Source organism: Vidua chalybeata, chromosome 7 (assembly GCF_026979565.1).
Source record: "Vidua chalybeata isolate OUT-0048 chromosome 7, bVidCha1 merged haplotype, whole genome shotgun sequence".
In the NCBI taxonomy this organism is placed as follows: domain Eukaryota; kingdom Metazoa; phylum Chordata; class Aves; order Passeriformes; family Viduidae; genus Vidua; species Vidua chalybeata.
The window spans coordinates 4964631-4991258 of NC_071536.1; the positions used below are offsets into that span (position 1 = coordinate 4964631).

Here is a 26628-nt window from a genome sequence, read left to right on the forward strand (position 1 = left end):
CGTTTAGGTGAAAGGCTTGGATGGATCTGTACATCTTTCCTTCCTATCTGTAGGTCATGATGATGACAGTTCCTTGCATGTCTGTGCTGACAAGCAAAATGGTGGGTTGAGTTAAACCATTGAGTTGGGGTGCTAATCCAAACACAGTTCAGCAGCCTGAAATGCTGAAATGCACTTCCTGATGGAATTATACACATGGTATGGGTGACCCCATGATTCCCACCACAGCACACACTAGAATTATCACCCCAGAATAAACAGAGATGACAGTGGTTTCTATCCCCAGTCAGGAGGAGATTTCCCAAACATGAGGTTTAAAGTGCTTTGATCAGAAGTCAGGGGAGGTTGCCAGAGTAATAGAAGAGGGAACACCACCTTCACCTCTTGCAGCTGTGTGTGTCCAGCCTCCACATGCCTACTAGGAGACAAGTTTTCCTGCCCCATTTCCATCCCCACTGAGCACCGCTGGGCAGATGGATGCTTTGTGAGTCCACACCAAAGCCTGGAAGCCCAGGATGGGCAGGGCAGGCACAGGAGGCACAGCCATGACTTGCTGTTGAAGCTTCTCCCCTCGGGATCCTCCTTTCCCATGCTGTGTGTTCCTTCTTCCAACAGAACCAGTTTGTGTACCGGGATGGCGGCTACGCTGCCGAGGTGCCGATGCCATACAGGGCTCCGGGCTGCATCCTTCCAGAAGCCCCAGCTGCTCAAGGGGCCACAGCAGAGATCTTTGAAGACACTTGCTGCAATGGCACGATGCAGAAGCAGGTGGCAAGCCTGGCAAAAGAGGACAGCAGCACCCAGAGGTACAGCGCTGACCCCACCGTCTTCATTCCCGAGCGGGTCGTGCGGGGAGAGCTGGATGAGGATGGGTACATGACACCGATGAGAGACAAACCTAAAACAGGTAAAATATTGCCTTTCCAGAGAGGCTCCTGCTCTAGCCTGGCTGCATTTCTTCTCTTTTTACATCAGCAGCTTTTCATCAAAAATGGCTTTATTTAGTTACCCATCAGGTTGAAGGATTCTGACTAGGATAATATTCCTTTACACGGGGATTTGGTTTTCTCTCCTTAATTTTCTACTTTGAAATGCTCAAATGTGCCAGTATGTCAAAGCTGGTAAGTCCCCCTTTTACTCTTTTTTTTTTTTTTTTTTTTTTTTTGAGAAATAACAAGAAAAAATGAAAAAAAGCCAAGCCCCCTTCTTACCCAAACACAAAGCTTCAGTTATTTCCAAGGAAAGGATCTATATTCAGCCAGTCATAGTCCCAACTTTGCTTTGTTTATTGATCTTCTTATTCTTGGCATTGTGCTTGGTAAATGTCACGTTGAACCTATCACAGAACTGATACACACAGCTGGCATTTTATACCCAAGAGAAGTCTAGGATTGAAAGAACAAGATGTGCTTTAAAGAGAGCATCACTGCAAGGGGAAGATTGCCTAAATCTGTGCCCGCTCAGCATGCTGCACTTCCCAGTTTGCCCTCATTCTTTTCTTCCTCTTTAAATAATGATAGCAGTCATTTAGATATAAATGTCATTATTAATTTGCTTCCAAAGCTTTGCGTTAGCTTTAAAGAAATTAATAAATGCAAATGTATTGCAAGTCACTAGTCACAAGTCACTAGTGTGTTTGCTAAGAGTTTGGGAGCCACTTGTCCTTTGTGTTACATGATGAAGGAATGGAGGGAGCCCTGGGGTTTGACCTGTGGCAGTAGCAGTTGTGGAGTCCCTTGCAGTGATTTACCTTCAGTATGAACCCACATTTATGTACACGTGCACCCTGGGGATCCTCAGAGTTCTGCAGGAGCCACCTGAGCCCTCAGGGATGTGGCAGTAGCAGCTCAGGAGAGAAAGCAGCTCCTTCCTGACCCCCTGGGCACAGACACAGGGTTGTCATGGTGTACACACACACTGTGTGTTCCATGCCAGCTGCAGGGCCCAAATCAAAGCACTCCTTGGCTGTCATCACTAAAAAAACAAATGTTCCCACTATTCAGCTCATATTCAGTGACAGTTGCAGGTTCAAAGGTCTTCACTGGGTCTTGAACTTTTGCCTTTTAATAGTTTTAGCCCCATTCTGGATGAAACCAGATGGCCCCTTGCACCAGGACTCTCTGTGGAGGTGTGTGCAGAGCCCTTGAGCAGCACTGTGCTGCTGGAAATGGGGTGTTAATCCACAGCAAGTGATTTGAGGCAACTGTAGCCTGCTCCAAGTCCCATTTTGCAGCTGATCTAAGGCTCTCTTGTTCCCTTTCTAGGGCTCATTTGTGCAACCTTTTTTTCATAATGCTTCAAGGCCCTTTGTCCTTCAGGGATGGAAGGTTTTTAATCAGGCAAATTGTTCTGTTAGAAATGAAGCTGTCTTAAAAGTTAGCCCTTGGGGATAGGCTTTGTGCAGAGAGCCTAACAGATTCCTATAGAGTTTTCTGGATAGAAGGACTGCAGAGCAGAGGGTTTGCTAATAGGTCCAAGGTAGCAGAGGCAGAAGTCGTTCAGTGTGTTTGGGTCTGTAGATCATGCAGTGAGAGGAAGTCCAGGGGAGCACATGGGCTGTGGCTCAGCAAGAGCTGTAGCTTAGCTGGCCAGGGTGTTTGATAAGTCAGTCTGCCAAGGTGTCTGCTTTAACCCACACTGTGTGTGGAAAACTTCATTTTTCACAAGTGTGTGTTCAGTAGTTGGCTCCTGATCCCATCTGGAGTTTTCTTGGATTGGCTGAGGTGGAGGGTGCTCTGGTCCAAGTGGTTCTACACGGATGCATTACTACCACTCTAGGCTGACTTATTTTTTATCTTTCCTTAGATTACCTAAACCCAGTGGAAGAGAACCCATTTGTTTCCCGACGAAAGAATGGAGATCTCCAAGCTGTGGACAACCCAGAGTACCACAGCGCTCCCAACGGGCAGCCCAAAGCCGAGGACGAGTACGTGAACGAGCCATTGTACCTCAACACCTTCGCCAACACCCTGGAAAACGCCGAGTACCTGAAGAACAATTTGCCAGAGAAAGCCAAGAAGGCCTTTGACAACCCAGACTACTGGAACCACAGCCTGCCCCCACGGAGCACCCTCCAGCACCCGGACTACCTGCAAGAGTACAGCACAAAATACTTTTACAAACAGAATGGACGGATCCGGCCCATAGTGGCAGAGAATCCTGAATACCTCTCCGAGTTCTCCCTGAAGCCTGGCACTGTGCTGCCTCCGCCGCCCTACAGACACCGGAATACCGTGGTGTAGTGGCTGTGCTCTCACTGAAGTGGAAAGGCAACCCCTTCTAGCTGCCTCACTCGTACTCTCTCGCTCCCCCTTTCTCCCTGCCCTCGCCCGTCCTTCTTCCCTCCCTTCCCTCTCTTTCTCCCATGAGCTTCCTCTTCCTGCCAGTTCACTCATTTTTGATATTTCTAAGTGAAAGGATGTCTTGGAGTTGGTTGCAGATTGGGTTGGGAGCCTGGAAGGAAGGAAGAAAGTAAAGAGACTGAAAGAAGGAGTGTACAACCTGGCCTTTCCCACTTTCGGCAGACGCGGGGGTTGGATGCCCAGAGAAGCCAGGTGGTACTAGGCAAGGCCAGTGGCAGTGCTGCTGTTGAGCTTGTTCTCAGTGATTCAACTGTAGGGAAAGCCACAGAAAGGCTGATTCTTTCAGCAGGAACTGATGAGAGTCTGTACAGCATTCCTGGAAATCTCCATGCAATTTCCATCAGGGTGAAAAATGGACAATTTTTATATCCTGTGTGATAGCGTAGTAATTGAGATTGAGAATCCAATTTCTTTCTCTAACACTTTCTATCCCAGCAACTGAAAATGGCTAACATAGCTTTTCAAAAACATTCAGATCTTCATTGTGGCTTTCCAAGAAATGATGATGTGACTCCCACATACAGCTAAACCCCTCTTCTGAGCCACACCGTGATTTTGTGCCAATCCCCAGCCACAGAGACTCCTGCTCAGAACTGGTACTTGACATGACCATTTTTGTATGTGTGCCAAAACAACAATCACTTTAAACACACAACAGCCTTCAGAAGAGAGTAACAAAACCACACCTTCAATATGTTCATTTGAAGCTAAAAACCAGGCCAAGAAATGGAGATTTGTATGCCAAAAGTTTTGCTTTCCTGTTTTATACCTGCTGACTATAAACACTTCAAAAGATTGTCACTAATTCTTCCCTCTTTTTCTTCTTCATGGTCATGAAGGGAGCTGGGGATGCTGTCAGGCAACACTGAGGACAAGACAGAGAACTGAAGAGTTTGATGTTCTGTGGGGTGGGGTGGGGTGGGAAGGGTCCTTTAAACTGGAAGACAGACACTGGACTGGAGAAAACGCACATAGCGGTTCACTGGAAAGTTAGTTTGCACTTAACCTCTGATTTTATTTGAACTGTTTTCTGGATTTTGAATGAAGCAATATGGAAGTGACCAGCAAAATACAAAATAATAATTTTAAATTAAAAAAGAAATATAAATTATTTGTAAAGAATGACTGTGGAAATGCCAAAATGAAGCAAATCAAGTCTTTGGAACAATGCCTGCCACTTCTGAGAGGCCGATGCAGTGACTGCTTCAGAGAATACAGTGACAGAGCAGCCAGCTCTTCCTGCTGCTCTACGAAGGACAGCAGAGCAAGCCCTGGAAAGGATCAGGGGAGGCAAATGTCCTCCTCTGGCTTGCAGCACAGTACAGAATACCATTTTTCTAAAAGGAGGATTACTCTGGCACAGAAGACAGTGCATATGAGGTTTGAGAAGTCAAAATGTGCATGATTTGCAGAGCTTTCTGTCAAAAATGTAAATAAGTATGAGTCAGTCTCCTTGCACTTAGTTCTGCTTTTATCAACCTCAGTTTTTAGGTAGACACCCCCTGACCTGCTCCTCTTTGGAAATCTCTTTCAAAGCAGAGTTCTGGACGTTTTTAGTGATCTGGGGCAGATGGAGCTGGGAAAGGGCCGGAGACACCAAGGCTTGCTCCTGGCACACCAACACTGTGTGTGTAAGAGCATTTGTGAGCCTACTTCCCACCAAACATCTTAAGGAACTATGAGGTACCTTTGGAGATCTGCCTGTCTCTATCTATCCATCACGGATATCCATCCTGGTGGATGGCAATCTTGGGTGATGCAACAGTATTTCAGTTTATGCACTTCAGCTCTGTTAGGGCTGAGAGCTTTGGGGTGACCTAACCTGGCAACAAAACCAGCAACAACCAGTGGTCTGGAAATGGCATCACCCTCCTCTAAATTCCTGCCATTCCAACAGCTTGCCATCTTTAATCTTAGAGAAGCAGAGGAAGGGAGTAAGAAACAAGCAACAGCTACCTGAAGCTTAGTAGGTCAGCTTGACAAAGGTATGAAAAGATGTTGAACCTGGTTTGGTTGTTACCCTTGTAGATGGAAAACAAACTGTGATCACAAGGCTGGTTCAGGCAGTGAGCTGTTGGTGCACCAGATGTGTCCAGGTGTGCATCAAGTACGTAGCTGAAGGTTCTGAAAGCAGCAACAACAGGTAAAGATCTTTGAGCTGGTAAAAGGAGACCTTGGGTCGAGATGGTTTGTGGTGATACAGCCAAATGGCCACTGCCATGGGATGGATGGATACCACCTGCACTGAGGGGCCTCTTCTGGTGCCTCTGGAAGCTCCTCACCATCTGGGGACAGGGGCACACACTGGGCAGGGGCTGGGGCACAGAGGGTGGCAGGAGGCCCTGGGTGGCTGCTCCAGGGAAGGTTTGCCCACAGCAGCGCTCACAGGGTGTCACCTGATGCACAGGCCAAGGTCTGCCGGGCTGGGACAGTGCTGCCAAGCTGCCTGGGGACAGGGACCAGCACAGGAACGTGGGTGTTTCAGCACAGCAGCTGCCTGCAGGACCATAGGTAGGTGGAGAAAGGTTGATTTGTCCCTGAACGGTTCTTGTAACAGAGTAACTCCTAATGGAGAAAAAATATAAAATAAAATGCTGGCACAGCTCACATGTTTGAATTCAGAGATGAACTCAGAGGCTGCTGGGGCAGAGGCAGGCACACCTCCAGAGCCAGGCACTGGGATGGAGCTGCTCACACAAGGTGAGGCCTGTTTGTTCCTCTGGTAATGAGGTAGTGCTCATGTTAGAAACAAGCCCGTGGAGTAATGCAAATGTAAATACTGGTGGGGTTTAACAATTTAACGTTTTATTTCTTACAAGGCTTGAATTATTTATTAATTTTATTTGTTGACTGTGGGTGTGCTATAATATATTAAGTAGCATGGAAATGCAGAGGTTCCTGCAGGTGGGGGCAGCAGGAAAGCTGGAACAGGAGCTTGGCTCTGCCTGGCAGCCAGGATGAGCCATGCAGAGCCATACTAGTGGGGTCTGGGATAGCAGAGGATAGGCAGAGGCTTAATGAACACAGTGATTCGGGATGAGGGAGAGCTCCACACACTGCAGCTTCTCAATTTACTTTTTTTTTTAATTTTCTGAGCTTCTGGTTTGAGTTGCAGTTGCCAAAACTGGCCCTTGGGTTCCGTGCCGTGCCAGTCACTGCCCCTTGCCCAACAGATGGGCCTGTGTGGTGCTGAGGCTGCTGGTGAGCCACCCCAGAGAGCAGCAGATGTCTGAACCCTGCCCCTTTCCTCTGCAAGAGAAGTTCTGAGCTTAGCTGGCAGGTTTGCCTCTTTCCAACAGATAGTTTAATCATGGCTGAAGAAAAAAAGGCAAACTGAGAGCAGAACTGTTTGGCTGCTTTAATTCCAGCAGAAATACCTGGCTGTCCCTAACTCACATCTTTGCCTTACTGGGTGTCGCTGCTGGCTTGGGGAAAGAACTTGGGCAAGTGCACATGGCAAAATCATGGCAAGCATTCCACTGGGGTTCAGATGGGATGAAAGATGAGGGCCAAGGTCTTTAATGCATAATGACAGGTTTGGGGGAAAAGCATACACACACACACAAACTGCATTTTGTCAGCACAAAGCAGCAGGTGAGCATATCAACAGAAGTACTTTGGGTGTGATTCACTCTCTAGTGCTACAGAAGTATCTGGTTAGGTTTTGTGGGTTTTAGAATGCAGTCTCCTGTTTAGAAATGTTCTGTTTCCTCCTGTCGTGGCCTGTGGCACAGGAGAGCAGTGCCCAACTTTTCAAGAGCATGTTTTTACCTGAGTGTGGATCAGCCATTATCCAAGGCACAAAGCAACCTGCTAAAGGAAAGAGAACAACATTTATTATTTTCTCCTGATCTCTTTCAGTGTTACTTGTCCTAGCTGTTATTACCTACCTGAGGGTTACTGCAAGCAGATGCTGGGGCCGATTGACTCACTGTAACATAATTGGCTGAAACCAACTACTTTCACATTTACTTCTTCAGATCTTTTCAGGTTTTTCTTTTTCTGCAAAACAGCCAGGAGGGATTTTTTACATGGCCATTGGCTCAGATGTAGCAGAGTATTTACAACTGTATTTCAAACAGCTTGTCTCTCTCAGGTAGCAAGAGATGGAAATAAATCTGCAATAGGAGCCACCATGTAGATCTGTTTGAGGTACCCTAAAATCCTTTTCTGTGTACAAAGAAATGCTGTATTGCCCCTGGATGGACCACTTACTTGGTAGAAAATGTGCTTCTTGACTGCAAGGCTCATATGCAATGATCTGACACCAGTTTCCAGTAAAGATGTCACCCTCAGCCACCACTAATCCCAGCCCAGAAGGAAGGAAGGTGGCAGCTCTGGAAGAGCAGCTCAGCCCTGACTCTGTGGATCCACTCTTTCCATAGCTTTAGGTAGAGCTGGGCAGCACAGGGAAGAAGTATGAGTTGTGAGGTGAGTCAGCCTAGAAATACAGTTTGGTTTTGGGGATGGAAAATCAAATATTAAAGGAAAAAGATCTATTTTTGTCTGTGTAGGTGCTGCACTTCATGGTGGCAGCTAACAGAATGATGGGATTGTTTGAGTTCCTTGATTCCATCTGGGAGATGAAGAGACAAGGCAGAATGAGGCTGTTGGTCATGTAACTCCCCAGGATAACTGGAGGCATCCCCATGAGCTGTGCTTCCCTGGCAGCCCAGGAACCCTGGGCAGGCATGTCCCTACAGAGGACACACAGGGACACACAGGGACACTCCCACTCCAGCCTGCCAGCCCTTTAGGGAGGAAGGAATGGGAGCACCAGAGGTGCCCAGGGCTGGCAGCTGGGCAGTGCCCATGAGTCAGGGTTGGCTGCTCTCACCCTGGCTTCCCAAGTGCATTGCAGAACTATGGAGCTCAGATAGGTGCTTGGAAGGATGCTTGACTTGAGGGTGACTGGTGAAAAATAGGCTTTAGAATAATGGGAGCCAGGCCTGCAGTTTTCAGTCACCTCTTTGGCTCCTAGAAGACACCTCAGAGGGGATAATGTCACCTCAGTGTCCCTTTGGCAAGGCTTTTTCAAAAGGTGGTGGCACATGAAGTCCCTGCACCTGCTCATTTCCAGCTGTCACTTGCTATAGTCTCACTCCTGTGGATCTTCAACCTCTGCTGCTGACAAAACAGCTCATCTGTGGTTATGTAAAAATCCTGGATTTGGGTTCAGATTGTTTTTCCAGGTAGGGTAGGCTGGCTCTAGTGCTTATGTTCATCAAGCAGGGAGCTGCAGTTGTCCCACAGAGTAGCCTCAGTGAAGCACCACTGTCTGTGCAGGATTCCCTTTTTTTATTTTCTGCCTGTTGCTATAAAGGTGGAAAAGGTCACTGTTAAAAATGGGGCTTTCAGACTGGGAACAAATAACAAAAATAAAGCTATATGGTTAGAAGCACCACTCTAAAATGTCCAAAAATCATGTCTCCATGTCAGATCTAATGTTATTTTAGCATGATTTTGTTTTACCACTGTCTAGAGTAGTGGTTTGTTCCAATGGTAGGCTCCTTGCTCTTGAGGAAATCACAGGCAGGTGAGGCTGTTGGTGGTGGTACTGCAGTGATGGCTGGGATCTGCCTGTAGGTTTGGACAATGCAGAGCACTTTTTAGGGAACTTTGTGGCTGTTCAGGTCTGACTGATGGTGGTGGGACTCAGTGGGGCTTGAACTGTAGCCAGTCTCATCTAACCAGAGGCAGAGGGACCTGGGCCTTCTGCCCAGGGCGTCCTCCAGCTGGGGTCTGTGGCAGCAATACAGGAAAAAAGTGTGAGGGGGAAGCCAAGGACATCCCAATAGGAAACAAGAGGAATCAAAGTTGTTTGGTTTTTTTTTTTTTTCCTTTTTTATTATTTAATTTTAGAAGTGAGCTTTGTGGACCGTGGCAGAGAGGGGTTTTAAGGGGAGTTTTGTAAGGCGTTAGGCAGTGTGAGTAGTTCTGTCCCAGTTCTTCTCCCCTCACCAATAAAAAAAGCCATGAAATCACACTCCAGAAGTGTTGTGGATGAACCCTTGACCTGTTGTGAAGGTGCATCCTGCCCAGCACCCTCAGGCTGCTGGCTCAGGTGTGACCAGGGCCACAGGTACACGGAGCCATCGGCTGTCACCGAGCGCCGTTTGCCAGCAGTTTGGTCCCCAGCCCAACCTTTGAGCTCTCCTAGGGGGGAAGCACTGTATTGTCCATAGCACTCTGAAGACTAAACCCTTTTGGGATAACCACAGTAGGGAACTGTTACTGGTATTTTCTAAGTGTAGATATGTATGCTGTTCTTTCGAGGTAAGGTACTCTGACATATGTAGCATAAACTGGTCCTGCTGTTAAATGGGTCGATTATTAACTGAGCAGCTGTGTAGGGGGTAGCTAACTTTGAATGCATGAAATCACTGTTCCTCTGGATTTGGGATGGGAGGTAGGTACTGGCTGCTTGTGGGGGTACTTATGGTGGGGTAATGCAAGAGGGAAATGCAGGTGAATGAGAAAACTGGGATTTTTAACAGCATTTTAAAGATGGAAATTGGTACCCATTCGATACATTATTCACAATGGTTTTAATCCCTTCTTTTGCCCAGTTTTTGCTACTTCCCCAATATTGTAAGCTGGAATTGCTAAATAGGTATCAGGGAAGGGAAACTGAGGGGAAAAGAAGTCTCTTTCTAAGATCAGAGATAGCCAAATTTCATTTCCTGACCTGGTGGTCTCGAACCACTGACTTTTCAGATGAGGTTCAAATTCAGGCCCGGGGTACGACATTACTGTCCCCTTGGAATCAAAGAGTCCCACCTGGCAGGTGACACTGGGGTAGCACTGAGCTCCTGGTGACTCCTGATCACGGTGCCAGCATGGCCCAGCCCAGAGGAACCAGCAGCACACACAGGTGGGGTGGTCTGGCTTTCTGTCAATCCTCCACGTTCTGAAAGAGCCACAGCATAAAACAACAAAACTTCTGCCTTATGAAGTACCTTCAGAAGAAGAGAAGTGTCAGCAAGTTGGGGAAGACACTCATTTCTTGCAAAGTGATGCATTCAGAGTTAGCTGCCTTTCTGAAACAAAAATAAAAAGAAATTCAATACCTACTGTATGTTACTTTGAAAATGTGAATAGTATTTTTATAGCTTGTTAAAGACACAGCTAGTTGCATTTGTAAATAAGGATAATGTTGCTTTTATTTTCCTTGTGGACACCATTGTTTGGAACATAATTGTCCTTAGGGTTGATTTGTATATAGGTAATTTGCTTGTGATTTAAGCCGCTCCTCTCCTTTGCTTTCTGTCCCTTCCCACCCTCTGGTTTTGGTTAGAAGTACCATTTTCAGCATTCTGTGTGATTCTGTGTTTTAGCACTGTTGTGGTGTGTTCAGACTTTCTGCACTTGCTTACACAGTAGGGTATGCCAATCGTGTGTGGCGTAATGTTACTTTAACCTTTTGTTTCTCATATTTTAGCTGTTGAGAATTATACACTGTTAAAATACTTACTGACCTGGGTTAATATTAGGTACATATTTTAGCATAATTTCCCTTCTTTTCATGGTTTCTCGGGTTTTTTCTTTTGGTTTTTTTTTTTTCCTTTCCCTTCCCTTTTGTCTTGTTTGGAAGCTGGGAAGAAACCTGTGGATCTTCTCTTTGTGTGGTTCTATTCCCCACTCCCGTGTGCAGCCCGGAGTTTCTCCTCATGGTCCTTGGGGTAGAGCTTTATCTGTTTGTTAAGGCAAATGTAGACTGCGACCCACCTTGCATCAACCCACGCTCATCCCAGCTGAACAATTTGAAAACTGTTCTGCCTTTTTGTTACATGAATCTGTCAGAAATATATTTTTAATTTAATATAAATGAAATTCAATAAAATATGAAACAAAGTCTCTGTGCACAAGTGAAATCTCTCGGAAGGTGACTTGAGTGCTGCCAGTGCCACAGAGTCCCATGGAAAGCCCTGGCGTGGCCCTGACCTGGGGCAGCCACACACGCCCTACACACCCTACCCCAGCAATCCCAGGGTTGTGCAGTTCTGAGCTTCTCACTCCTTTTAGAACAAACCACAGCCCACGAAGGTGCTGGTGCCCGTGCCCTGTGCCCCAGCTCACTCTCTGGGTGTCCAGTTGCAGCTCATTCACCCACAGCTGCCCTGGCTCAGCTGGGGTGATTTATCTGCCCAGCTTTTTGCTGGAGGTGGTAGAGGGTGGTGTGGGGGAATGATGCCTATGTATATTTAGACACATTTATTCAGTGCATACATAAAATCTAAGCCCAAGAAGCACATTATGCCAACAGGCACCCTCTGGGCATGCACTCCACACCTACATGCCTTCATCTCACACCCCAGCACCACAGCTTGGCCAGGGCTGGCTCTGCCTTTGGCAGCTGCACCCTTAAATAGAGTTGGAAAACATGTTGGAGATGCTTCCTATGCTCTCAGAGTGAATGAAAATATTCCCTCCCCTGGAGCTGCCAGGTGCCCTCAGTGCAATGCCCACTCTGTGGCTCATTTAAAACCCACGACACACACAGACCTTTGAGATTTGACTGAGCCATTCCCTGCCAGTGCCACAGGTTAATTCCCATGGGATCTGGCACACAGCCTAACTCAAGCTGGTCCCACTGCCCCCAGTCTGCATTGCTGGCTGCTGAGCATTGTCCCACATTGCCAGGCCCTTGGAAGGCATTTTAAATTTACCTAGAAACCTGTAAAGGTCATTTGGCTCTCCGAGACACATTTTAAAACACTCCAGTCTCCCTGGATTGCAACTGTTTGTTTCATGAATGGCCTCACCATTTTCTCCCCAGCAGCCTGGAAAGGTCATTGCAGACACACACAGAGTTCTCAGTGCTGGAATCCTGGAGCATTCCCCACACAATTCTCAGTGCTGGAATCCTGGAGCATTCATTCCCTGCTGCCTCCAGGGAGCAGGAGCACAAGCTGTGTGTAACACCACCACGCACTCAGAGCGGGTTAGGGTGATGGAATTAAGTATTCCCACTTCAGAGCTGTCAGGAATATAAAGTCTGTTTTCCATAGGAGGGGAAGGGGCAGTGAAAGAGCCCTGCTGCAAGCCCACCCTTCCATGTCCAGCCACAAGGCTGGAGCACACCCGGGGATACACACACACACACTGGTGGAGCCCCAGGTGCTGGAAACAGTGATTTGGCATCACTGAGATCTTCAAAATAAAACAGGTCACAATAGAACTCTAGAAATGCTTCAGAACTGAGCAAAACAAGTTTTAAGACACATGCAAACACACACCTCTTTTCCCCAAGTGGGTTTTACTTAACTGGCCGAAATATGAAGGAAAGAGTAAATCAGTCACCTATTTTCTAGTGAAATACATTAATTTAAAGCCCTCTGCTACTCATTCGGAGTAGCTTGGCAAAGGCCATGGGGTTCAGGTGTTTGAAGTGGCACTGGAAAGCACAGTGCAGCTTTTGCAAGCAGTTTCATGCTGTGTTACTAGAGGTGAAGTTCTTTTCTTGCATCCTCACACGTCAGTCTGGCCCATGGCTGCTCAGTGTTCAGCTCACTGAGGTTTGCAGAGGCAATACTGGCCAGCTGGCACATTTTGTCCCACTGCAACACGCCTGTGCCCTGAGCACTGGGGAAATTGGTTTTGCTCCCTCCAAATGCAAAACAAGCAGCCATTGGTAGCACTGTAACACCTCTGTTAAGACCTGGGACCTTCCCAGCAGGAGAGGCTGCTTAAGCAATTTCAGTAACCAGAATTCAGAATTTCAGCCCCAGAATTCAGACAAATCTCTTTAAAGCTTGCACTCAGTTTGCAAACCACACGAGGACTGTGGAGCTACTGAAGAGGCCAAATGAGCCTCTCATTTCAAACAATGCACTGATGTGAAGTAAAACAGGAAAGTGAAAACCATCAGCAAGTAAAAATCAGCTCAGCTCCACTGATGAGGCTGAGGCTACTGCAAGGTTCAGGAGCCTTTCCTGTATAGTCTCTCAGCAATGGGGCCAGCAACAATTTGGAAGCTGCTGCCAGAAGCCAGGAAAAGTCAGGAGAGAGAAAACCAAGCTTCCCTTTGGTTCCTTTAACCTGCCTATAACACATTGCTCGGCCTAATTTCTCTGCCAGGCTGGCAGGGAGCCCATCCTTGTGGTGGGACAGGCTGTACCAGCCATTCCCTCTGGCTGGGCAGAAGCACAGGGCTCTGAGAGAGAGCCAAAGGTGGTGCTGCAAGGGCAGTGAGTGGGGAGCTTACCTGAAAAGCTGGATTTCTTCCCTGATCCCTTTGTTTTGGCAAATCCTCTCCTGGCACAGGAAGGCTGAGCCTGAAATGTGTCCTCCTGAGGCATTTTAAGGCCACATCACTGAATGTCTTCCAGCTGAACAACTGGGAATATTTTGGCTTTGGCCAACTAAAACATCTGCTTGGTCCTTTTTAAAATTTGGTGGAGGGTGGTGTAGGGGCAGTGGTGCTTTTTGGGGTTTGTGTTATTGGGGGAGCTTTCATTGGGGATTTTTCTTTAGCTCTGTATACAGATTCCCCCCAAGCAGGTTCCTAGGGATGCTTTGGAGTGTTGGTACAGCACCAGTGCATTCCCTGCTCCTTCCAGCCTGTCCCAAGTAGATAATCTGCTCTTCTGCAGTCAAAGCTTCTTTCTCCCTGGGGTGAAAATGATTTTAAAAGTTGGCCAGAAAGGAGGCAAAGCCATCAAACAACAGTTCAGACCTTTGCTCCTCACTCACCTGGGGTTTTGCTGTTTGAGTCTGAGCCCTCTCCAGCCTCCAGTGCAGCCACCAAGGAGATGTCCCAGTCCATGGCCACCACATAACATCCAGACTGTCTCAGCAGCCACAGAGGAAAGTGACATGGGACATGGTGATTATGACACATAAAGGCAAATTGTGTGGGCAGTCATGGATGCCTGTGACAGTAATTTGCCCCTAGAAGAGCCCCTGAGACCACAGGGAGCCTCCACATCCTCCAAGAGATGATACTGCTGGGAACAGCTGGGTGAAGTCCCCAGCATTGCCACAGCCCAGCTCAGGACGCTGGCATGAATCTTTACAGGTGACTATTTAGAAAAAGAAATTAAATTATTACACTTAGAAAACTCTTTCCATGCTGTCTGCAGCTCTCCATCCCAGCCCATCTTCCCCATCAGAATGAGGCATTGCTGGGTTTTTCACCCTGACCACCAAGTCTATCCAAAGCCTTTGCTCAAGGGCACAGCCAGCAATTCCAAAGGGGCAACCACTCCATACTCCAACCTGTCGTGCCTGCTCACTGCTCCAGAAGGAGCAGCTGACAAACAGCCAGCACAACTGCAAAATGCTTCTCCCTATGATAAATCCTCCCCACTACTGTCTGCTTTTTTCACACCAAGAAAAGCCTTTGCTGTCATGCAAAGAAAATCTGTATGAGTTGCTTTGTGCAACACACTGGCAAGTTCAACAAGATTGTGGCAACAAGGGAAGAAGTCATATTTTCCTTTCAGCCACACAGCACAGAAATCTGCTTTGTCCCTGTCACACAGGCACTGGTTGCTGTGCCCCCTGCAAGGGCCTTGCACAGAGCTGCACAAAGGAGGAACAACAAAGGAAATATATTTTTCCTACAGAATAGAAATCACCATGATTTTTCAGACCTCTTTACCAGTGTGTGTTCCTGGCAAAGCAAGGACCAAATGAGGGAGGGGATGGCCCAGGGGAGGGGAGGAGGGATGAACAAATAGTTCCATAGGAAGCATCTGAACATTTTGTGCCCTGCTGCTTTGGTACCTGTGACTTCCTCTGTGTCTCTGCCTCTGACCCTGCTGGTCCAGCTGGGGCTGGCACTGCAGGACTCCCCCTGCTCTCCTCAGCAGCTGCATCCTCATCCTCATCCCCCTGCTCCTCATCACACCCTGCAGCATGGCACAGGGAAGCCAGCCTGGAAAGCCACAGGACACAGCTCCAGTGAAATCCAGCTACTGAAACACAGCTCAGTCAGCAGTGAGTGCTCCTGCACCATTGCCTCTGAGAGACACAGAGCAGCACCTGGGGATGGAAACACCTGTCCTTGGCTCCTCCTTTGCCAGGGAGGGTAGTAGTTTTCCACGGAGGAGTTGTTTCCTTATTCTATTACCTTCTAACATGGCAAATGGCACATTTGGGTTCCCCAGTTGTGCTGAGTGCCACATCGTTGATTTCTGTTTCAAAGGAGCTGTGGCACCCCCAAATCCTGGCAAAGCAAGGGAAACAAACCTTAGGGATACACAACCAATATGACTGAACACTGAGGCCACTCTGCCTGCACTGCTGTCTGTGAGATGTGATTTACACATGAGGAGAAACCCAGCAGGAGCCTGTCCCTGTCAGTGCTGCCTGTGTGGAGGCCCTGACTAAGTAAGGTGTTTCTGGAGGCCCCTGGACAAAAAACCAGAGGCAGGGGCACCAGCCCATGAAAAATGCCATTTACCCCAGCACCGCCATCCTGTGCAGTTTGGTCTGAGTGACCTGAACAGAGAGCAGGGAAGCAGGAAAGGAACTGAGAAATATTTTCTTGACTGAATTTGCTGCTTTGCTAAAAGCAGTGTTTGGTGGGGTGGTGGTGGCTTCCAACCAGGAGCCAGGAGTCGTGGAAGGAAGTGGGGACCACAAAGCCTCCAAGGACCCCAGCAAATATGATATCAGCCAGACTTAAACAGGAGTGGTTTGTGTATCTGGGGCAGATATATTGTGTGTCCTGCCATTAGATGTATTGTCTTGGCCAGAAGGGAGAAATGAGGCAAGAACTTTCTTTCTCTGCTGTTTTATCTGCTCTATGCAGAATTGTCAGATCATGCAGAAATACCAAGCATCAGACAATGAAATGTTTGCACTGCATTTGCATTGTTTCCACAGCAGAGTAAAACATTCTCATTTTGACTGAAGGTATCCCTTAACCTCAAAGGAGAAAATGATTGTGCATGGAAGGCAGGACTGATGACTGAGTAGGTTTCCAGGGCTGGTCCAGAGCACAGTTACCATGGCCTGAGCTGGCTCCCAAGTCCTCAAGGGCAGCAGAGCCACGAGCTGACCCTGCCAGGCCCTGCCTTGTCAGCACCAGTGTAGTCACTGGCCTCAGGGGATGGGCACAGACCGGGCAGACGTGGATAAGGCACACCAAACATGCCATGGGAGTGCTCATTGAGGCAGAGGACACAGCTGTGTGCACCAGTGAGGCTGGAGAGGTGGCTCGTTTGTCTGAAGAGAGCTCAGGTGTGCTGCCACTCCCTTCCCCACAGTCCTGTGCTCTCCAGCTGTTTTTAGCCCTGTTTCTGTACCTGTGCCACAGTGGCCACGTGACCACTTCAGCACACAGGGATATGTGACATGGAAAAATAACTCAGTGTCGGGGTTTTACTGTTCCTGCTGCTTTTTTGTTCTTTGAGCTGTACCCAGTGGCAACCAAAATCTGTGAGCAAGGAGTTTCTGATGGGTCTGATGTCACACAAATTCACAAAGAAGATTGCAGGTGGATGGAAGCCAAGCATTTGTAATGCAAATGATTAAGAGTGGCTATTTGTGTCCCAGCACAGAGGCTGAAACACCTGAGGCTGCAAACCCCAGTGCTGCAGGGGTCTGCCTACATCCCTTGCATCCAACCACCAAATGTGGGAGACATGATGGAAACATTAATCTCATAAATGATTCAGCTGATATAATTGTGTATTTCTTTGGAATCCAAATACTGTTCTGGGTCTCTCTTAGAGAGTGGGGCAAAACCCCACTGAACTTTAATGGCATGGAAGAACTTTACCAGGTGGCTCTCTGAAACTGCAATAGTTAAAATAAGTTAGAATCCAAAATTATCAGAGCTCAGAATAGCGAATTATTCCGTGGGTACCTTTGTGCAGGGAAGCAGCTTCACTTCAGTCAAACAGAATGGAGAAACAATGGAGCATGTTTCCTGTCACATTAGAAATATTCTTTAGCTTTTAATAAAGACAAAAAGAGGAGGAGTAGGTGGATATTTTAGAAGCTATTATTCAATAGTTTCTAATGGTATCTACAGTAATTTGGGAATAATCTTGAGGAATGACATCAATAACACAAGAGATGGGCTATGTCTCCTGCTGCTTCTTGCAACAAGAGCAACACAAGGAAGATTAGGAAACCTTGGACAGCACAATGGGCTCAGCCATCCCAGGCTCCAGTGCCTTTCTGAATAACAGATTTAAAATGCTTTTGAACTTACCAGGAGAATGAAGACTTTGGATTAAAGCCACAAGGCAGGCAAAGGATAGCAGGAGATGCTTTTCCTAAGTGCCAGAGCCAACAAACAAAGCCCGATCTCCTAATTCCCAGGCCAGGGACCTGCTGAGCAGGTGACCACCTTGTATTGCAGCCCAGCATGGGCACCTGGGGCTGCACAGGAAGCTGGAAGGGGACAAGGGACCCCAGCCAACCCAACAGATAACCCAGACCATTGACCAGATCACACCCAGTATATAAAGCAGGGGGGTGGAAGGAGGAACATTCAGTGTTTTGTCTTCCCAAGTTACTGGTACACGTGAAGGGACCCTGCTCTCCTAGAGATGGTCGAACACCTGCCTGCCCATGGGAAGGTGAAAATTAAGTCCTTGTTTTGTTTTGCCTGTTTGTGGCAGCTTTTGCTTTACCTGTTAAACTGTCGTTGCCTCAGCTCCCAGTTTTCCTCACTATTACTGTTCTGATTCTCTGCCCTGTCCCATCGGGTGCAGCTGAGTTTGGGTTAAATTGTGACACACTCTGTTGTGCTCACACTCCCTGCTGCCAGATCTGACAGCTGGGTGAGAAGGTATGTGGGTCTACATTACTTTTGAACTCATTGAAGAGGTGATATCTTTTGGGTTTCCATACCATCCTTTCAAAATCCACCTGCTGTGCTTGGCAAGCTGGCAGTGAGACTCTGGAAAAGTGCATTGGGATGGCAGGCAGCAAACCCAGACATCAATGTGCCACAGATCCTGTAAAGAAAGGGCTTAGACCTTAACCCCAGCATGGTTTTGTTGTGTGCTAGGTTTGGAGAAAGTAGGGAGGTGCTAGTACAGCCCTGCCACATCAGAGGTGCTCATAGCCACAGCTGCTTTGCAAGTCCAGCTGGAGACCAGAGCATTGATCTCTTGAGGAAAAGGAAATATTTGTTCTTCACGTGTACCACTAATGACAACAGAGACTTTAGATTTACCATACCTTCCTTTGGGTGTAGACAGCCTCTGAAACCATCAGAGCACACAGCTCTTCTTCTGGTTGTGACTGGCACCAGTTTCACCATGTCTGCAAAACACATCCTTGTAAACTCATTTCCTGCCTGCCTCATTTGTGACAGGAGGCTGGGACTGCTGTGAAGAACTAACACAGGCTGGGACTGCTGTGAAGAACTAACACAGGGACTTCTGAGGTTGCTGCCAATCCAGCACAACCAGAGGGTTTCCTTCAAATACCAAGAAAATCACTTTTCAAGAGCATCAGTGCATGGGACATTACCCCAAATGAGAATTTCTGCAAGGTGCAGTGCCTTGTGTACTGGAGGACCTCCAGGTTGAGCTGGAATGAAATCTCTCCCCAGGGGAAAAGCCACAGTGCTTGGATTCATGCAGCAGCAGTGGAAGATCCATGCAGTCTGCACTATGTGTGCTTGTCCCACAGCAGGCTGTCATCCCCAGAAGTCACTGCAGGGTATCACAGGGGTGTGCAGGGTTATTGCACAGACAGGGCATCTCCTGACACTCTGGAATGGTCCCTTTTCATTAACAGCTGGACTTTGTACAAGTAGCTGTAATATTCTCACTTCCTTCTGATGGAAATAGACACATTTACTAGACATTACTGACATAACACTAGAAACTTTCTGGTCAGATGAGGGCACCAACAGCTCAGTCAGAAGAGGAGACAAGAGAGAAAATGTCCTTGTTCAGAAAGACTTTGTGCCCTCTTGCTATGCTTGTGTGGTCCAACTGTGCCCATAGGGATCCCTTGATCAACAGCCACTTTTCCTTTAAAGTAAGTCCAGAATTACCCTGTCAGGACACTTCCCCACCATGAGGTTAATGAAGAGTCCACCAGATGGGCAAAACAGGGGAAGTCTCAGTCTTAAAGTTTGTCACTTAAATACCTCTTCACTGGAAAGCACTGATTGTTGAACAGGAAAAAACAATTGAGTCTACTGGGAAGTAAAGTGCCATCTATTACATTAGTTATTTCTCCCCATGCTCATTAACCAGGACACCAGAAGCAAAAGCTAGTGACATTTATATCAGGGAAAAAAAGCAGAGGGGTCTCTTTTCCTTTGCCCCACAGAACCGAACCTGAAAAAGAGAGAAGGATGATGACTTTTCAACTTGATTAATAATGCAAAACCTGAGGAAGGGGTGAGCCGGGCAGAATCCTGAAGAGAGATTGCAAGAAGATGGATTTGCTGATAGTACACTTCTGCCTCCTGCTATTCCTCTCTTGACACAGCGTCTGCTGCCTACCAGAGCAATCATATCCGAGTGTAATTGTCTAACAATTTTTCCACACTGAGGAAATAGTTCTGATTACAGACATTAACAAGTTTAGGCATTAAGCTTCCTCACTGTAATTACCCTTGAGCTTAGTCTCACAAATGAATTAATGTGCTGATCGCTTGGACTAATAGAACAAGCAAAAGGGTGATGAATTGCTTCCAAATCAGTTAAAATCAAGCGTGACATCATTTAATTAATTTCAGAGCTTGAGGGGAGGAGAAAGGGGGTCAGCATGATGCTGAAAAGAAAGGTCTCTCTCCCTTAGCCATTTCTTTGGAGACAGAAATATGCAAACAGGGGAGGATGGAGCTGAGCAAAGGGAAGAGGTGCACCAGGTGAGAAGGAGGATGCTGAAGATGTAACTGTACAATTTCTGTGTTTGTGCAGGCAGGCCCAGGTGGCTGCGTGACCGATTCAGTACAGCTGACAAAGGTGCAGTGCATGGATTTCTCCTGGCTGTGAACAGATGCATTGGTCACCTCACTCTGAATTTTGGTCATTCCTGAATTGATACACAAGCCCTGCTTCTCCCCCAAGCAGAGGGCCCACTCCTGGCCTTCCCAAGGGTCCCAGTTCCTCTGTGAGTGCTGAGTGTCTGATGACAGCACTGCCAAAACCCCTCACCATGGTCATGTATCCTGGCAGGGGATCATTTGCCAGGCTGTCAGCACAAGGCTTGGCTGGCCACTGCTACCAAGAACAGACTATTACCCTCCTTGACTTCTCCTCCCAGTCAGGTTTTTTAGAAGGGAACAAAAGGAGTCAATGGAAAGGACCAGTTTGGCCCAGTAAAAACAAAACTGAACAATGCAACCAAATGGTGGCAGGGGTTCAAAACTTGGCACTGACGCCTTTTGGAAATCTGGCCATGCATTGCTGGGGACCCAGCACTGCACTTGGTGGGCAAGCCACCTCTAGGGCTCTAGAGAACTGGAAGGGAAAGCAAAAAAAATAGTCTGGTTGAGAACTGATTTTTAAGAGCAACTAAACTTCCAGCACGACCCTCCTGTCAATCACTTCCTGAAAGTCTGGTGGGATGAACTTCTAACTCAGAGGGAATTATTCACCTGAGCACCATAGGGGATCTGGGCCTTTTTTTGTACTTCTGTTCTCCAGGTGCAAAAGGTAGGAATAAAAAAATCCCACTCATCTCTGAGGGATGAAAGGTTTACAAAATGCTCACAAGCTGTGCTACAGGGGGAGGTGCTCTCCTAAGCATCTTGCAGGGACTTCTTGGCAGCATGACAATGCCATGGTATTCTAATGGCAAGAGAGGGATTTGCTTTTACAATATGACATTTGCCAGACAATTAACGTGAAGAGCTGTGTGCTATAATAATTTTTAGTATTAAACACACACAGTAAAAATAAATGTTTAAAGGTACTTTTTTTAAAAATATAAGACATGATGCTTTGCACATTATTGAAAGAATCCTTACTGCTACCATAAGGTTCAGTTCAAACTGTGTAATTATTACACAGAACTTTTTTTCTCCCATTATATATTAACTGCACCTAAGAGATCCAGAAATGAAAGATCTGATCTTTCCTAACTTAATGGTTGGAGAATCTGCTCTGTGTGTTCCTTCTTTTACTTCTATCATAGTCAATGATGGTCTGAGAGACTAATAAAAACAAATATCTGAAATAATAAATATCTGAAACAGATAAATATCAAAAATCTAAAACAGAAGAGAAACATCTGAAAGAAGTGACAGAAGAGAAATGTCTGAAACAGATAAATAAAAATGTGTTATGCACTTTTTGTCCAGTGTCACAGAAACCTGCATTACACTCACAAGCTACAGGGAGAGACAGGAAATCATATAATGATTCACAAGTATTCTTCAATTTCCACAGGACTCCTTTCATCACTTCCCAGACTGGATGTAAGGTTTTGGAATTGTCATCCTGCAGCACACAAACATCAAATAGGAGGCATCCAGGAAGATGCAGCAAAACCAGACACAGAGGCCTCCCCTTCTATATTCAGAGGGTGTTTTTGTATTCATGTTAATATTTCAGATCACCTCAATGCCAACAAGATTGCAGACAGGATGTTTCCTGTACTTCCTTTTTTCAATAAGATAAAACCAAAATCCTTGATGCCCTGGTCCTGATCCCAAATGAAAACCTCACCTCTTCTCCTATAAAAACTAGCTTCCCAAGAGAAGGCCTGCTGGGAACACAGGCTTTGGCACTACCACCAGAGCTGTGGGGGTGAGATGCTGGACCTGCCATGCAAGAGTTATGTGACTTTGACCTGGTCTTCAGTTCAAATCATATGGGAGGCTGATAATCTGGATTTCTAGTTAATCTGGACCTGGAGTCATGCCCTAAAGTGCAAACCCTGCCTTAGGAGGTTTAGAAGGAAATGCTCCCCAAGAGGAGAAAGCCCCTGGGGCTGATGTCACATGGAATGCAGGAATCCTATCCCAGCAGCCATGTCCACAGTGTCTGCATTTCTAGTTTAATATTCATGGCCATGCAAACAAATTCCTCTAACTGCAGCTTCAGCCCAGCCAAGGTGACTGACCTTCTTCATTAAGTGCTTCCAAATTTCCAATCTAGCCAGGATATGAAAGATCTGTGCTAATTATAGGTTTGTTGGGAGGTCAGAAGTGCAGAGGGGAGATAAGGGGGTTTCTGATAGTTATTTAAAGGCACAGCATCACCTTCAACAGGGCTTTGGGCTTACACTGATGCACTGTGCTAGTCTCTGTTATTCAGGTCAGGTTATCCAAAAGCGGAGCTAAAAATCTGGGAGGGCTTCAGATAATGGGACTTGCCACTGATTCAGATCACCAAGGTGAAGCTCAGTAGTTTCAGGAGACACCCTCTCTGTGCCTCCCCCTGATTTTTGTCCTAGGCCATTCTAAATTCTGAACATCTGGGACCCTTGTAGATACCATAATACCATCCCAAACTGTGTGTGCACAGCACTTACAAAAAGTGCTTAAAACATAATGGCTTGTTAATTTAACATATGTCACCACAGAAGTGATACGAGCTCTTTCCCTTTTATATCCCTTTCAGTAAAGCACATTTTGAAACTCGCTGACCTTTATTCTTTCCTTCTTTTTTTTTTTTAAGTTCCCTGGCATTATGTAGGAAAAAGCCATCAGTGTGAAGAGGAATATAATGCAGCTTATTACCACTAACAAGGGAATGGCCCATAATTCTAAAGGGACAGAGCCTCAAGTGAGCTACGAAGGTCATCTTGTTGCATCCAGAAGGAAAATGCAATACTGACTGTGCCACGCTTCCCATTTCAGACACATTACAGTCTGCTTTCAGTTTTGTTGCAATAAATAGTAAAAATAAAAGGTTTTTCTTTCAGATAGAGTTTCACACACTAGGTCCTCCTCACTTTGGGGGGATTGAAGGTAAATATCTGTCTGGATTTTCCAGCACTATTTATATTCCTCTGGATTTGCTGGTTAGTTTGTTTGTGAATCTTCAGGACCTGACTCCATATCCAGCCACTACTTCTCCCTGCTGGAAATACTCAAACCTCTCAGTGGGTAAAGGCACAAACAGCAAACTTACAGGCTTGACCAGGGTTACCTCCAGAGCTCTCCAATAACATATTGTTTAGTTCCTGGAAATCAGTCTGTGCTGTGATCCCCCAGTGCTGCTTCCTGCAGCCACGAGCCTCGGAGCAGTGTTAAAAGATGGCAGTGCTGTGCTAAAGCCAGTGTGGCATGAACAGGTCACTGGAGGGACCAAGCTGTAGATTATGTGCTGGACAAATACTCAAGGCTCAGGAAGACATTTTAAGCTTCAGGCCATGGGATGAAGATAAACAGCAGTTTACCCTCCCAGCCCTTTTCCTGCATCAGGGATGTGCCAGAGCCCTGCTGTGGGTGAGCACTGGGGAAAAGCATTGCTGCCCTCTAAGAATGGAGGTTTTCTTTTTGTCCTTGCCACAAACACATCAGTGCAGTGCTGCAGTCACTGGTAACTGGGCTATAACTGGGATTAGATACCTTTTTCCATATCCCCCTTCCCTGGTCCACCTTTCTACAGCCCTCAGAGAGCCTGGGGGAGGGAAGCTGAGTTGAACCTTCCTCTTCTGTCTCAGTGCTGAGAAGCTGTGATTTTGGCCTTGCTAAATGGCTCGGGATTTGTGCTCTACAGCTGTAGCAATATTTTCCTTGAGTTGGTTTCAAGAGGAATATCTTCTTTGGGTGGGATGATGTAGAATAGTAAAAGCTAGTATTTTCCCTCACATCACTATCCTCCTCCCCACTTGTAAACCATGTAAAACGGTGTCAGGAAGAGTTGTGGCACTACCAAAACTTCATTTTCAGAATGAGAGTGAAACATTAAGAAGATCCTGATCCCACTGTTTCATCGAGTCAAAGAAAGGGCACATGCAAATCCATGGTCATGTTCAGGCTTGAAAAAGAAAAGAACACAGCAAAAAATATTGGACCATTCTGGGCCACATACCTAAACATCAACTCCTTATCACTAACTAGTTCCTCACTAATTGATGAACAGTTTTTTTTTTTTTAGCAGCTTTGCCAAACATTTGACCCTTCAAGTAGGAAAGACAAACTGCAATGCTGCATAAGTAACAAAACCCAGGGAGCATCCTCAAGGCTGATTTAATGATACAGAAAGCCAAAGAAGCCGGAAGAGAAACTGTGGTGGAGCAGCATTTCTGTCCATTCCCAGAGGACCTGAGCTAATTCCTCCTGTGAGAGGACTGGCAAGTGGCAAAACACAGCTCCAGCCTCTGAACAACAACCCTGTATGTCCCAGCCTAGAGCCACAAAACTGCTTTTGGCTGAGGAGGGTAATGTCACCAGTGGTGCTAATCATACAGCAGCTTGGACAAAAGCCAGTCCTGCTGAAGGCAGTGGCTCTACTCTAGAAAGGTGAGCAGCAGAAAGCTCTGCCAAATTCAAAACTTTGGCCCTTCTTCCTATTTGGCCACATCCCTCACTCCCTGGTCTGAACAGTGACAGAAGGAGAAGGCTAGAGAAACTGCTTCAATTTTTTAAATAACAAGCAACACTGCCAATGAGTAAAAAAATGTAATTTTGCTTCTGGTGTATGTAGATACCCCTTCCTTTCAAAAAACCACTATCTCTTCCTAGGTACTCCCCAGATGTCAGTGTTCTGTGTCAGTCCTGGCAGGGATGAAGTCTTGCAACAATATAATAGAGAAAAAAAAAAAAACCCTTTTAGTCTCTATTAAATGGATGGATCAATTAAATCTGTTAAGATGGTTTCTAATCTGCCACCACTCTGAGACAGACACAGGAAATGTTTCCAGTACAAACTAACAACACCAGCACTAACTGTATTCTTGTTAAAGGTGTACATTTCATATGCTGACAGATGTACTAGTCTTTTATACTTATTCTCTACTCACATCTCTATCTGCCTGAAGTATTGATCCATTACAGAAAATCTGTGCTTTTGCTCTCAGTTTTCCTTCTTCCTTAGTCAGGAACTGAACTGATCGCCTCTGGGGATCACAGGGATATCTAAGCTACAAATCTGAAGGGAAAAGGCAACAGTTCCTATCCCTGCTTCACATACAGCTAGCCCTACAAATGCTCCCTGCCAGCTGCTTCAGCCTCTTGCTGCTTTTCATTTTAATTCTTTTAAATTACAGCTAAGCAACCATGCAAATTGTCCGATGCCAAGTTCCTCCCTTTCCTCTTAGAGAAGCCAGCACAATTTTCACTGGTGCAGCTCTCAAAGGAGAGCAGAAATGGGATATGACACTAAGCACTGAGTGCTCCCTGGCTTGACAGGCCACATTCCCTTAGAGCAAAAGAAGCAGCCAAGAAAACCACAGAGAGCATCTGCATTTGGATTTCTGCACACCTAAACTGTTTGCAGAGGAAAGAGCAGTTCAGCTTCCTCATCACCCTTTCAGACTTGACTGCCCTCTCCTCTCCATAAATGTGAGCTGCTCCTACTGGAGCTGTGTGGAACCCACCTCCTTTTGCTGGCACTGCAGGGACCCACTGCAGTCTGAGCAGAGGCTCTTGGCCTTCAGTTCTGCTGCACTTCCCTGAAGACTTTGTCTAAGACATCCCCAGATGTCTAATATTCATTTTATGCACAATTGTATTTTTTTTTAATTGAATCTTGTTGGAAGTTTTGCAGCCATGGAGGATTCTGCACCCAAATATAGACTTTGTTCTGTTACCTGGGGAAATGTCCCTATCCAAACAGCAGAAGAAACTTAAATGCCTCTGTGAGAGGCAAAGCAGCTTTTATTAAAATATGTAACAGCACCCCATTTTTGTGTTAGAGGGCTGAGAATGGGGCCCAGATGCTATAAATCCAGCTTTATTTGCTTACACATGGCATTTCCCTGACTACTACCATTCTGAACCAGCCAAATCTGTCAATCTAATGGAGATATATGGGCAGTAAAAACATGCACTGGAAAACTACTGGCACGTTGTACAAAGTGATCAGATTTAATCAGCTGATAAATTATTCACTTCAATGGAGAGTCAAACCTATGACTTGAATCTATTTATGGATGTCCGATTAGTGCAAGTAATTTTCCATTGCTTTATTATGTTTGCTAATACATTATGAAAACCGTGTTGTGATAATACTCTTGCTTAAGTCATTTTGCTGTAGGAGCACACACCAGAAAGCTCGTTCCAGCCAAGGCCAGGGACATGTTCCAGGGGGCACCACTTAGTTACACACCACTGTGCTCTTTCCAGGGGCTTCTGCAGAGCCAAGTTGCCAAGAGAGTGGGGATTTCATTTAAGGGAAGCTATTACACTGCCAGGCTCTCTAAGTGGCACTGCTCTCTT

General features: G+C 46.4%; 1 protein-coding gene across 2 annotated transcripts in view; it reads left to right on the forward strand.

Moving 5' to 3' along the window:
• ERBB4 (erb-b2 receptor tyrosine kinase 4) overlaps positions 1–11216 on the forward strand; it is a 581304-nt gene extending 570088 nt beyond the window's left edge. For both annotated transcript variants that reach the window (XM_053947445.1, XM_053947444.1), the window contains 2 exons: positions 616–907; positions 2806–11216. In XM_053947445.1, coding sequence (XP_053803420.1) covers positions 616–907; positions 2806–3242 — 729 coding nt within the window. In that variant the 3' untranslated portion in view covers positions 3243–11216. The remainder of the gene's footprint in view (positions 1–615; positions 908–2805) is intronic.
• Positions 11217–26628: the final 15412 nt, after the last annotated feature.